The sequence below is a fragment of the Colius striatus genome, chromosome 24 (genome assembly GCF_028858725.1).
Source record: "Colius striatus isolate bColStr4 chromosome 24, bColStr4.1.hap1, whole genome shotgun sequence".
In the NCBI taxonomy this organism is placed as follows: Eukaryota; Metazoa; Chordata; class Aves; order Coliiformes; family Coliidae; genus Colius; species Colius striatus.
In genome coordinates, this window is record NC_084782.1 from 3,909,563 (window position 1) to 3,922,250 (window position 12,688).

The 12,688-nt window shown below is 48.8% G+C and overlaps 2 protein-coding genes across 2 annotated transcripts; both read left to right on the top strand.

The window, feature by feature from the left end:
* Positions 1–224: 224 nt before the first annotated feature.
* Positions 225–11,081, top strand: OSCP1 (organic solute carrier partner 1). The gene is made up of 10 exons (XM_062014402.1): positions 225–351; positions 5,443–5,597; positions 6,531–6,698; positions 7,343–7,423; positions 7,849–7,952; positions 8,227–8,355; positions 8,893–8,962; positions 9,642–9,781; positions 10,481–10,544; positions 10,930–11,081. The coding sequence occupies exons 1-10, from the start codon at positions 240–242 to the stop codon at positions 11,044–11,046; spliced, it is 1,140 nt and encodes a 379-aa protein (XP_061870386.1). The 5' UTR covers positions 225–239; the 3' UTR covers positions 11,047–11,081.
* A 9-nt stretch (positions 11,082–11,090) lies between these two features.
* LSM10 (LSM10, U7 small nuclear RNA associated) lies at positions 11,091–12,059 on the top strand. The gene is made up of 2 exons (XM_062014403.1): positions 11,091–11,155; positions 11,522–12,059. Exon 2 carries the CDS (start codon positions 11,527–11,529, stop codon positions 11,896–11,898), a length of 372 nt encoding a protein of 123 aa, XP_061870387.1. The 5' UTR covers positions 11,091–11,155; positions 11,522–11,526; the 3' UTR covers positions 11,899–12,059.
* Positions 12,060–12,688: the final 629 nt, after the last annotated feature.

Below are 12,688 nucleotides of genomic sequence, written 5' to 3' on the forward strand. Positions count from 1 at the left end.
AGGCAACAGAAAAAAGATGTGACCACCCCTTAGGTGCACAGAAGTGTTGCTGAGGTTCCCCACGGGCCAGCTCCAGGCTGAACAGCCCCATGTCCCGGTGCCTCCCCTCAGGCCAAGGCCGTTCCCGTCCCTCAGCATCTCCGGGCCCGTCCGTGCGCCTGCGCGCGCCCCGGCCCGCCAAGACGCCGCCTCCTGATTGGTCGGCGCGTTGCCCGGCAACGGCTCGTGCGGCGGTCGCCATGTCGCTGCGGACGCTGCCGCTGCTGTTCCTCAACCTGGGCGGCGAGATGCTCTACATCCTGGACCAGCGCCTCCGCGCCCAGAGCATCCCCGGCGAGAAGGCGCGCAAAGGTGAGCGGCGGGCGGCTGGGGCCCCTCCCGCAGCCTCACAAGGCTTTGCGGGGCCCGCTCCCGGGACACCGCGCCGGGCTGAGTGCGAGGCCGCGTCCGGGACGGAGCTGAGGCGTCGCTGGCGATGCTGGTTTGGCCCTGAGGGCTGGGAGAGCGGCACTGCCACAGCTGCGGGCGCCGGTGCGCATCCCCAGGCCCGGCTCCCTCCTGCCTCCTCTGTCCCGGCTCCTTCCCGCATCCCCAGGCCCGGCACGCTCCCGCATCCTCTGTCCCGGCTCCCTCCCACCTCCCTCGGGCCCAGCTCCCTCCTGCATCCCCGGTCCCGGCTCCCTCCCGCCTTCCCCCGGCGAAATGATGTGTCCGGACACCCGCCGGCCCCTGCGCGTCACACGGCATCAGCAGGGACGTGCTTGCCGTGCTGTCACTGGCAGGGTGCTCGGGCAGTGACCGCACCGCCGTGTCTGGCTCCCCAAAGGAGCCTTGACAAGTAGTTTCCTCCCCATGGTTTAACAGCAGCGCTATCGCGGTCATCGATCGTGTGTGTTCTCCTTGCCTGAGAATGCGAAGTAAAGCCTGCGGAGTGCATCCGCTGTCATGTGGTAACAACTGCCTGGAGGCGTTATTGCAGCTTAGTTGTGAAACACATACAGCTAAGGTAGAAACAGGAGTACGTGCCAGTGCTTCTGTGCTTGCTTCAGAAGTTAGAGCTTCAGAAATATGCTTTTGGAATCTAAATAACTAAGGATTTGAGGGTCTCCATCCAGGTCCTGAGGTGTTTTGGGGAAGACCAGATTGCTCTGTAGTCAGAAGTAGTTTCTTGCAATTGAATGTGTAAAGCCTGTGCAGGAAAATTAAAACATTAAGGAAAAAAGAATGAAACAACACAATTGTGGTTCCTGAAAAGCCTTGTCCAGCTTTTATAGCAAGCTGTCAGTCTTAACATTTGGTCAAAGTTAGTGTAAAAGCAGAGCCCTGTGTGTTCACTCCTGCACAGAACCCACAGCTTACAGCTCAGCACCTCTTTGGTTACTTCTTCTAAATTAAAGCCATTTTAGCTCTTCAAAGCTCTTGCAGCTCCCTGCCACATGATGGGGGATGAGCTTCAGGAAGCTTTAATGTTCTGTAATAAAAAAGGTGTGGTTTCATCCACACTCAGGTGCTCCTTAATGCCTAAAACCATTCACTCAAATATTGCTCACTTGTAAGTGCAAAACACAGCTGAAAGCTTTCCAAGCTCAGTGCAAACCCTGCTAAGAGCTAATCAAGGGTAAAATTTGATCTCCATTGAAGCAATAAGATATTTTTCCTAGGGGAGGGTGAGGTTTCATCTGTTGTGCTCATTGAAAGTGTCAAGGAACAGGAGGGTTTGTTCATGTGAAGTGCTGAATGCTGATGAGAAAGAAGAAAGTCCAGTACTTAGGGGTTTTTTTGTTATTATCCTCTTTTTAGTTTCTTTCTTTTATTCTCCTTGAAACCATGGTTCTTACCTCCTGAACTGGTGTTTTTGTTTTATATGCTTCGTGTAGATGAATGGACAGATGTGGACAGGAAACGAGGTACTGTAATCTTCTAGCTGCATGCAGTAGACAAACACCACTACATGCACACATGAGGCTCATTGTGTGTGAACACACTGTGTGCTGTTCCTGCAGCCTTCTAGACCTAGTGCCAGAGAGCAATGATACCACTCACCTGTGCTTTAAAATGCACCTCAACTAGAGATCTTAGAAAAGCAGACAGGATCTCAAAATCCTATGGCTTCAAAACTCAGTTGCTGATTTAAGCAGGACTGTCAAGAGATCAAAGCTTTTTATCATAGCAATCTTTCTAACCAAAATGATGATGATATTGTTCTCTCATTGTATTAATGCAAACATGTGATGGTGTGAGTATTGTGGAGGTTGTTTTTCTGATTAAATGCAGGAATATTATCCTTACTGCATTTTTCTAAGGGTTTTTTTTTTTCTAAGCCATTGCTTAAGGTTTGACAGGTGAACTCCAGGAAAGGTGTAAAACATTTCCATCCTAGCTGCATCTCCACTTCTGCTGGAGGCCACTGCCCTGGCAGCAGAGTGCTGGTGTGGGTGCTCACACCACAGCTGAGCTCCTCTCAACTGAGATGATCCCTGAAGGTTGGTTTGAGCAGAGACATCAGGTCCTGCAGTGGAGAAGCTGAGGTGTGAGCATGTGTTTCCTTCCAGACCCTGCCCTGAAATGGTGGCAGCCTCCAGCAAAGGGCTGTGCCGAGGAGCTGAATCAGCAAATAAACCTCTTAAACCATCTCAGGTTTTTTGCTGGGTGAACGTGACTAGAACTTGTCTTTTTGAGCAGCCCTCTTTTAAAAGAAATCAGGGTTATGACTCCTGTTTTTCAAAGCATTGTTTTTAGGGTTTGAATATTTACTGAAGGTAAAAACTGATCTCCTGGAGTTTACCCCAGCTGTTTTTTTGCTACCAGTACATGCTGTTTGCAAGAACACTTCCCATATTCCTCTTTTCTCACATCCAAACAATGCTGAGCTGTAGGAAAGCCCAGTTTCTCATATGTAGATAGTAGTGGCACAGATGTAGATCCCATGTTGACAATTCAGCTTCTCTTGTGTGAGAAAAATGTTAACCCATGACTCTCTGGGTGACCTCTGAAGGGTTACACCGAGCCACCAACCCAGCCTGATGCCAATAAAGCCATGGCGAGGTGGCTTTGGCTGCCTTTGAGCTTGTTATGACCCATAAAGCTACCACAAATAGATTGTGTGACTGTTCTCCACTCATACCATGCTCTCTGCTGCCTTGAATGTCTGCTGGGGAGCAAGAGCATAACCCAGGCTACAGTCTCATGTCATGCAGCTGAGCCATGTTACGTGACAGCACAGCAGACACTGGAATGTGTCTGTCACAAGTGACATGGCACATGTAAGCAAAAACCACCATAGCCCCTTCAGCTTCTCTTCTGTCCATCACATTGTCTATACTTGGGTTCCCTCGCCCCATCCCAGCTGATGAAACCCCTCTCTGCTAAATTGCTTCTATGCTATGTTGCTTGGCATGCCATTTTCCCTGAGCTAACGCTCCTTTCTTTGTTATTTTCCACTGTAAGAATGGCATAAATATCTCCCTGAGGACTCCCTGTGCTCTCTTTCCCATACCATTATCAACCATACCATGTCAGATTTGCCCTTTACCATCATTTTTTTAATGTCTTTTTATAGCCAATACAAGAGGTTTTCATTTCAGAAGATGATTTATAGAAGGCTGGCTGTGTGGTTAACACAGATCTTCCGATTCCATTGTGAACCCAGACACAGTCAGCGTACCAGGACATTGTCTCCTGGCACTTTGGGTTGTTCATGACTCTCCAAAGATGGAGGAGAAGCCTTTGTGTGGACAACATACACAAACAACTTCAATGTATTTTTCATTATAGCAATCTAAGGCAAAAGTTCTCACTGCTGCTAATAGATTTGATTTTCTCCATGAGGATAAAGTGAGGATTCCTGCCTCAGGCTGTAAGCAGGGATTGGTTTATGGTCATTTTTTATGAAATGAAGGGAGGAAAAGGAGAGATTGGGTTTTTTCCCCATTGGTAATTAGGTGTGTTTGTAACCCATGCTGCTCAGAAGCTGAGCTGAGACCTGTCTGTGCTGTTTGGGTGCTTAAAACAGGAACTAGCAAGCTCTGTTAGGTACAGTGCATGGATGCTGCAATGTACATCAGCATGGGAGAGAATCTGGCAGCATCAGGTTGAAGTGAGGAGAAGGGATTGCGTCAGAAGCCACTTACCCTCAGCTTGTTCAGGTTCTTGGCACCTGCAGCACACTTAGAATGTTCCCCAGAGGGTTAATCACCTAAGAAAAGATAAAGTGACTGGGAAATGAACTTGGTTTTGGCTGTTTGAGTAGTTCAACACAACAGTTGTGAAAACCCAAGTGTCTAAGCCACCAATGAGTAATTGCAGCAGTGTTTCAAGGAGCTGATCACTGCCACCGTGCCTGTGTTCACTTCTTTTTGTCTTTCTTTAATGATTTCCTCTGAGATTTTTCTAATCCATAAGATTTAGCTGGCATTATCAGCTTCAGGAACAGTCAGCTTAGCAAAAGCCATGCTTGTACAGTGGTCTGTGTGAATTGACAGTTTGTATTTAACGTTTTTTGGACAGAGAAATAAATGCTTATTTATAACACTGTAGAGTGTATCAGGTGTATAATTAGTGTCAGAGCCAGCACAAAAGCTGAGATGCTGCATCTGCTTGCATCACTGCAAAATCTCTCTGCTTTAAAAGCTTGATAAGCAGAGCATAGCTGTTATATTCAGCACTCCTGATCTCTGCATGCTCTTGAGGAAGCTACATGGAAGAACAATACTATGCCTAAATTTACACATAGAAAAGTGAAGCACACACAAGGAGTTTTAGAGTTCTGTGCTTTTGAAGTGCTCTAGGATCTGCAGATATTGCTGTGTGAGAGCTCTGAATGGCCTGACATAGACCACAGTGTTATAAATGCTTCCTTAAATACCTGTCAGTGTTAATCCATTTGAAACAAATGCTTCAAGGAGCCTTGAATCACTCAGGAGCTTCTGTGTAGAAGGGAAAAATAGACTAATAGTGTTAAAGGGTAAAGAGAGAACAGGCAAAGTCAGCTAGTTGTAGTGTGCAAAAACCCAAAGTGATGCAAAGCATCGTCTAGGAAGCAGAACAGTAGCTTTTACAGATAATACATGTCAGAGTAGCCTGTAAAGGAAATGATTTTAAAAGGGAAAAGCACTTGGCTGCAGCTATAAAAACAAAGCAACAAACCCAGTCTTATTCCCACTGGCAAGCAGGGCTTGTTGTCTGCAGCTTGGGAAGCATTTCTACCCCTGGGGACGGTCAGCAGGAATCCTGCTGCTGGTTAGGCTCAGGTGGGAGTGGGAAAAATGTTGCCATGTAGAAGTGATGTTCCTCCTCATTTTTCTCTTGTGGCTGTGTGCCTGGTTTGCACAGGTAAGCATCCACGTCAGTCCTCACAGCCATCAGTGTGCAGGTTCAGTGTGGAATCAATCAGAGCAACGGGCTGTTTCTGAAGGGAAAAACAGAGCCTCTTTGTCTTTGCAGTTATGAATGACATCATCACAACCATGTTCAATAAAAAATTTATGGAAGAGCTGTTTAAACCACAGGAACTCTATTCCAAGAAGGCTCTGAGAACAGTCTACGACCGGCTGGCTCACGCTTCCATCATGAGACTGAACCAGGCAAGCATGGACAAGGTAAAGGCCAACCCCTGCCCAGATCAGTGCCACTGTGCTCCCCTGCACAGGCCTCTGAGGGTCATCACTGGCACATGGCTTTATACATCACTGCCATTCTGAAGCATTTTGGATCAACCCTCCTTCCACTTGCTTTCTTTCCAAAAGTGCTTCTCACCAAGGAAGCTTTGGGGCACCCCTTTCTGTTCCCTACAGTGCCAGGACAAGGGGTGATGGACATCATCTGGAACACAAAAAGTTCCACTAGAACAGGAGGAGAAACTCCTTTGGTGCTGAGGTGAGGGAGCTCTGGCCCAGGCTGCCCAGGGAGGGTGTGGAGGCTCCTTCTCAGGAGGTTTCCAACCCCACCTGGACACGTTCCTGTGCCCCCTGAGCGAGGGGAACCTGCTTTAGCAGGGGCTGGGGCAGCTCTGCAGGGCCCTTCCAGCCCCCACCATGATGGGGTTCTGTGAAATCTGTGGTAGTGTCACATACTTCAGAAGTAGGCATTTCTGCTCTAAGAGCTCACTGATTGTAAGCTGTTCAGGAAGGATTCTTTAATAGATAATAAAAATAGATGCATATGCAGATGTAAATATACCTGTTTCTGTATTGACAGTGAGTGTTTTGCAGGTTCAGGGGTTGGAGTTTTTGCCTGAAGACACTACATCCAGCAGACAATTTAGAAAAATCCTATAGGAACTGGATTACCTGAGAGACCTTTAGTCTGGGTGTCAGGGTGTGAAATTGGTAGTTGAAGAGACCAGCAGGAGGGCTGACACTGTGATTGCAGAAGTCTTATTTCCTAGGAAACAAGGCTAAGATGGTTCTCCTTAGTGGAGGCAGGTGCTAGCCTAAGTGTCTAAATCCCTTTCTACGTCAGCGTGAACTTCCCCAAGTGCCATCACTCACTCTGTTGTGACAGAACCAAAATGTCTCTGTGTTACTTTGCAGCTGTATGACCTTATGACTATGGCTTTCAAATACCAAGTGCTGCTGTGCCCTCGGCCCAAAGACATTCTGCTGGTCACATTCAATCACCTGGATGCAATCAAGGACTTCATATGTGACTCCCCTGGCATTCTGAACCAGGTGGATGAAACTTTCCGACAGCTGATTGAAGTAAGAACTCTTAGAAACAGGGTGGGACACACTCTAGTTTGAGATTTATTACACTCTTCTTTCCCTTTCAAGCTTATCTGAGAGACTAAATACTGCATCACTAAATGTCACATCAAGGTTGGTATGTTCTCAACCTCAGAGAATCATCCAAATAGCCTCTCCCTCTTTCTAACTTGAGGAAAACCTCAAGTTAAACCTAGGTGTTAACCTCCTGGTTAGCAACCTTTGCTCATGTTACTGGGGGAATTCTTTGGACAATGAATACAGGTGTCCCAGGGAAAGGGAACTGGTCTCATAAAATGGTAAAAGTTCTGGGAAGTCATGAAATGTTTTCCAAAGGGCTCCTGGGGAGGGAGATGTCTGCAAGTGGAGGGTTATTTTTCTGCTGGCTCAGTTGAAGTCAATTCATTGCTTATTCAGCCTGATCAAAGTCTGTACTGACTTCAGCAGAAATTAAATCAGACTCTTAGTAATGAATAATAATTACTAATAATGACCAGCAGCCCCCATTATATCATTTCTGCTTCCCCTGCCACACAAGCACTATTTTTGGCCACCATTATGCTGATGTAACTTGTTTCCACCCCTGCCTGGTTTGGACACAGTACTTGCAAAGCCTTACATGATGTTTTTTTCTTTTCCAGAAGTACAGCTGTCTCTCTGCTGGCGAGTTTCAGCTCATCAGGCAAACACTCCTCATTTTTTTTCAGGACATGCACATAAGGGTACGAGCCCAATGCAACCAGTTAGTAAGAATGAAGGGGAGTTTGTGGCTAGAACACGAAGGTATTTTGTTCTAATTACACTGTAGGCTGGGTTTGTTACTTGTGCTTTTCAGTCATCTTGATGTGCTTGTCATTTCAGTCCTTATAATTTCACAAGTTGAGCACATCTACTACAATAACACTCAACGATTATCAAATGGTATGAAAGAAGGAACCTCTAACAGGATGGATTTGTTGGGTGATAAATATGGGTTTCACTTCAGTGGCAACTCGGTATGAAGCTGAGAATCTGAGCTCAAAGTCATGTGGCTTGGTATTCTCTAAAGAAATGGTTCATGCTCAAGTGCATAAGCAGATGATGCTGATGAATTTCAGATCACAAGAGCAGTAGATGATTTTCTCAAAGGTGGAATACTCTTTTGCAGGTCTCTATCTTTCTGAAGGATAAAGTGCAAAACTCTAATGGTCGCTTTGTGCTGCCAACATCAGGCCCTGTTCCTTGGGGTACAGAGGTTCCAGGACTCATCAGGTGAGTTCTGTTGTGTCGAGAGCTGAAACCCCATAGGTGCTATTTAAGGGCAGGATTTGGGACTAAGTCACCCAGCAATGAAATCCTGAGCCTTTTCTGGCATCCTCTTTGCCAGTAAATTAGCTATTAGAAATTTATCTTCTAAAACAGGCATTTACCACTATACAGAACAGGGCTTTATTCCCCTTGGTCTTAGGCAGTAAGCTGATGAAATCAGTACTGAAAATCAGTAATAAAACTGCTAAATGTGTTTCACTAATGTGGGTTTTTTAAGGATGTTTAATCACAATGGAGATGAAGTTAAAAGAACTGAGTTCACCACCAATGGAAATTATGTTACTCCACAAAGAGAGGGATCTTTTGATCTTTATGGAGACAGAGTCCTCAAACTTGGAACAAATATGTAAGTAATTTTTGTCCTACATAGAGACATGAAGGAAACACTGATGGTTATGGATTTGTCCAGAAGCACATCTTCACAGCCTTGGGTGGTTTTGCCTCTTTTGCTGTTACCAGCCTGATTTTACAAAGTACCTTTCAAACACAGGTAGAGAGATGTGTGCACAGAGCTGTGGAAAGGAGCAGAAGTTTCATTTATGTCTGCAGTAAAGCTGAGAAAAGAGTGTTCTGATCTGGTACTGCACATCATGTGACATGTAATTTAGCTGCTCTCAAGAAATCCTTTCTTTTCCCCATGTTGGTTTTAACACAATAATTTTCCCATTCAGAGAATGAGACAGCAGTGTTCTTTCTTACAGCTTTGTCACTCACACATTTTAATGCCTCAATACTCCACAGAACTGAGCTGGAACGTCTCATTTCACTTATTTACAATCTTCAAACAAACATTCCAAAATCATAGTACTGGGCTGCTTCCTCCCATTCCTGTATCTCATACAAGTAGCAGGTTGCACTTCCTCACGTGGTTTTTTCCCTCCAGGTACAGTGTTAGTCGGCCAGTAGAGACACACATGTCAGGATCATCCAAAAACTCCTCATCCCACACAAAGGTCAGTGTTGCTCTGTTCCTCTCACTGATGAACTGGCTAATTAGTCTGTGTCAGTGAGTCCTGCAGCTGGTCACACGTGGTGGGAGCATTTCCTTTGAGCGGTTTTACCGCATTCGCCAGCTTTTACATTCTGCTTCCCTTGTCTCTAATAGATGAGTCAGCGAGTGAAACACCCACATCCATCATCTCCACTGTCTTCCCCGTTGGTTAGCTCCTTTCTCAGGGAAACAATAACCATCTTGGTCGCCTATACTTAGGGGGAAACTTCAGGGGAGCTTGTTCTGTTGTTCTTTTCAGAGCCCCATCCAATGCTCCACAGTCCCTTCTGAGCTAGGGGAAGGGCACGTTTCCCTAAGGCAGCTCACACACGGGTTTATGCAAAGGCACCCTTGCTTCCTATTTTCATCTCTTTGGAAAACAGAAAGCTGCTATTCCAAATTTCTCAGCTGTTCATTTCAGCTGGAAAATTATCTTGTCCTAGGTCTACAAATTCAAGCACCACTTTAAATATACAGCTGCCAGTTGCTAGTTATCTGCACACTCTGCACCATGACCAGTGCAGAAATGTATTTATATCACTCTGAGGAACATTTATGTAAGAACAGAAAACACAAAACCCATTGGAGTCCTCGTGTCCCTGGTGACCTCTGACCAATGAGCCCATTGCTGTTTTCTGCAGGAGAATTTAGTCCCTAACCCCTTTGCTAAAGAAGAGCTGAACTTTTTGGCCAGGCTGCTGGGAGAGATGGAGATCAAGAAACCTGGTGGCAGCGAGACAGGATTTCGACTGAATTTGTTCACAACTGATGAGGAGGAGGAGTATGCTCAAGTGCTTCTTGGTGTGGGGTTTGTGCTGTGGTGCCCTGAGGACAGATCTGGAGACTAAATCTGGCCCTTAGGGACAGAATAGTGGAGTTTTTAGCTTTTTGTTTATTCTGGTCCAGATGGTCCCTACAAAGAGAAGACATTTCCCTTGACCTTTGATTACAGCTGTCAGCAAGGAGAGCCCTTCCCCTCACCAGTGCCTCCTGCAGTGCACAGCTTCAGGTCCCTCCCAGTGACACTGGCACTCAGCAGCTGGTGATGATCTGTGCTTGGTTCTGTCCCATGGAGCACAGATGTCCCTTCAGCCCTTTTTACCTCTCCTCTCCCCCAAATACATCTACATGTTTCAGAGATGAGCATATAACCCATGGAGGTGATGAGCCTGATGGGCTTAAACACCATACTCCTTCTGGCAGGGAGCACAAGGGTAATGAGATTTTTTGTTACATGATTTCTGCAGAAGGCTTTTACCTACTTTTAATCTCAACTCCAGAGATATTCCTGCTGTTCTACCCTTAGCATTAAAAGTGTAGAACAGGACAAGGTCTCCAACTTGGTGTCATTAATTAGCCTAGTAAGAACAGGGACATTGTCCAAACTTCATGCCCAGAGCAACCTCATGAAATCTGATTTTTATGATTTACTTGCACGTCTCCGTAAGATTAAAACCCACTTTTCATGTTTCCAATCAAGACATGCAGCAGTGACCAGACCAGAGGAGTTATCTTACAAGGTTATCAACATAGAAGCCACACAGGTATGTGCAGCACGTTTCAGATCTTTGATTCCTGCCTTGCTAAGAACTCAGTTTCACCCAGAGTAGTAACTTTAAAACACATTTTTCCCCCTTTCAGTTAAGCTCTAAATAAGTAATGGCAGCAAGTTTTTAACTGCACTGGATGGAGAACAGTTACTGCATCATTTGCCTGCTTGGACTTACAGCCTCACACCTGCAGCCCTTTCTCATGGGGCTCAAGGGTATCAGCAGGTTGTGGGGCATGTCCCAGTCCCTCCAGTATGCCCCGGTAAAGCCTCACATTAGCAAGTGGTGAGGCATATCCTAGTCCAGTAAAGGCCCATGTTAGCGGGTGGAGGGGCACGTCCCAGCCCCCTGGACTGAGCCGCGGCGTCTCTCCCCGCAGGAGCCGGGGCAGCGGGCGGAGCTCTCCCGCATCCTGGGCGAGCTGGAGGTGGCGGAGCCGCGTCCGGAGAGCTGCGAGAAAGGCGAGGACCTGCTGGCGCTGATGGACGAGCTCTGAGCCGCGGCAAAGGCCGCGTCGAGCCCGGCGGCGGGGCGGGGGGAGCCGGGAGCCTGCAGTGCGCAGGCGGGGCCGCCCCTTCCTGCCGCCGGGCGAGCGCGGGCGGGCGGTGAGTGTGTGCGGGGCGGTGAGCGTGTGTGTGCGGGGCGGAGCGGCCGGGGCCGGGTGCGGGGGGCGGAATGCGTGTGGAAGGAGGGGGAGGAGGCGGGGGTTGCGTGGGCGAGCGTGCAAAGGCGGGAGGGCGGGCGGTGTGTGCGTTCAAAGGGTGGGCAAACAGAGCGGGAGCGAGTGACGGGAGAGGGGAGGCATGTAGGGAAGCGTACGGGGGGAGCAGCGGCGAGGCCGCAGCGTGCAGGGGACGGCACATGGAGAGCAAGCGGCTGGGGAGGGGGCTGCATGCAGGAGAGTGTGCAAGGGGTGGTGGGTGGGCTTTGGTGGGCTTCCCCAGCACGGCGTGTCCGTCGCCCTGCTGCAGGAGCGATGGAGGTCAGCCACTCCGTCAAGGAGCGCACCATCGCCGAGAACAGCCTGGTGATCCTGCTGCAGGGCCTGCACGGCCTCGTCACCACCGTGGAGCTCCGCGACGAGAGCGCGGCCACGGGGCGCGTCACCAACGTGGACGCCTTCATGAACGTGAGGTTGGCCGAGGTGACCTTCACGGACAGGCAGGGCTCAGTGGCCCAGCTGGACGAGCTCTTCGTGGCCGGCAGGAACGTCCGCTACGTGCACATCCCTGACGAGGTGGACATCAGGGCCACCATCGAGCGGCAGCTGCAGGCCATCCACAGGGTCCGCTTCTTCGGGGGCCGCGACAAGGGCAGGAAGGAGTTCCCTCGAGCCAAGCACAAGTGAGCTCTGGGCATTGCCAGCAGCAGGGCCAGAATGGACCAACCCCTTGGACTGGACTGACAGCCACCTCCACACCTCACCCCGGGACTCGGGGCTCTGCTGCTCCCCTTGCCGCTGCCTGTGAGGGGAGCAGAGTTATTTTTCTAATGAATAACTACACTTAAAAGGGCCTGTGATCTCAGCTCAGTTTTGTTCCATTGGCAGCTGCTCCCATCCCTCCTCTGATGGCCAAACAAAGCCCTTTTGGCCAAAGCTGCAACCTGGGGTTGTTGCTTGCCCACAGCTGTGCTGCTGCCCACAGCTTTGCCCATTCCTGCTCACAGAGGCCAGGACCTACTGCTGCTGCTGCTGATGTCATCGCTGCCTGCAGGAGCTGGAGACACTGGTCCCAAGCTGGGGAGGGGGCTGGTCATGGTCTGCCCTCTCAGTTTCCTGCTAGACAGCCACCATTCTGAAAGTGTTTAGCAGGGAGAGGGTGAGATGAAGGTTCACTGGGAGCAAAGCAGGGCTGGGATTGGAGGGGAAGGGACAGCAATGTCAGACGGGAAAAGCACGAAGGTGTTTCGCCCAGGTCATGGGGAATGCTGCTGGCTCCTCCACTTCCCACTTCTTCATCACCCTTCCCCAAAGCTCTGTGGCGCTTCCTCAGCCCAGGGTGTGTCTGCAGAAAGCACTGCACAGTCACCAGATGACTTCATCCTACTCCTAGAGGGATCCCTTTGTTACCCAGCACCATCTGCCTCTGAGATCAGTGGCTTTTTCCCAGTGTGTGCAGGTAGTTGGCAGCTTAGAG

Coding starts and splice junctions, on each gene's coding strand:
- OSCP1 (XM_062014402.1), top strand. CDS start 240: ATGTCGCTGCGGACGCTGCCGCTGCTGTTCCTCAACCTGGGCGGCGAG. Junction 7,424..7,848: donor TTCAGGACATGCACATAAGG/GTACGAGCCCAA, acceptor ACTCTTTTGCAG/GTCTCTATCTTTCTGAAGGA. Junction 9,782..10,480: donor ACAACTGATGAGGAGGAGGA/GTATGCTCAAGT, acceptor TTTCCAATCAAG/ACATGCAGCAGTGACCAGAC.
- LSM10 (XM_062014403.1), top strand. CDS start 11,527: ATGGAGGTCAGCCACTCCGTCAAGGAGCGCACCATCGCCGAGAACAGC.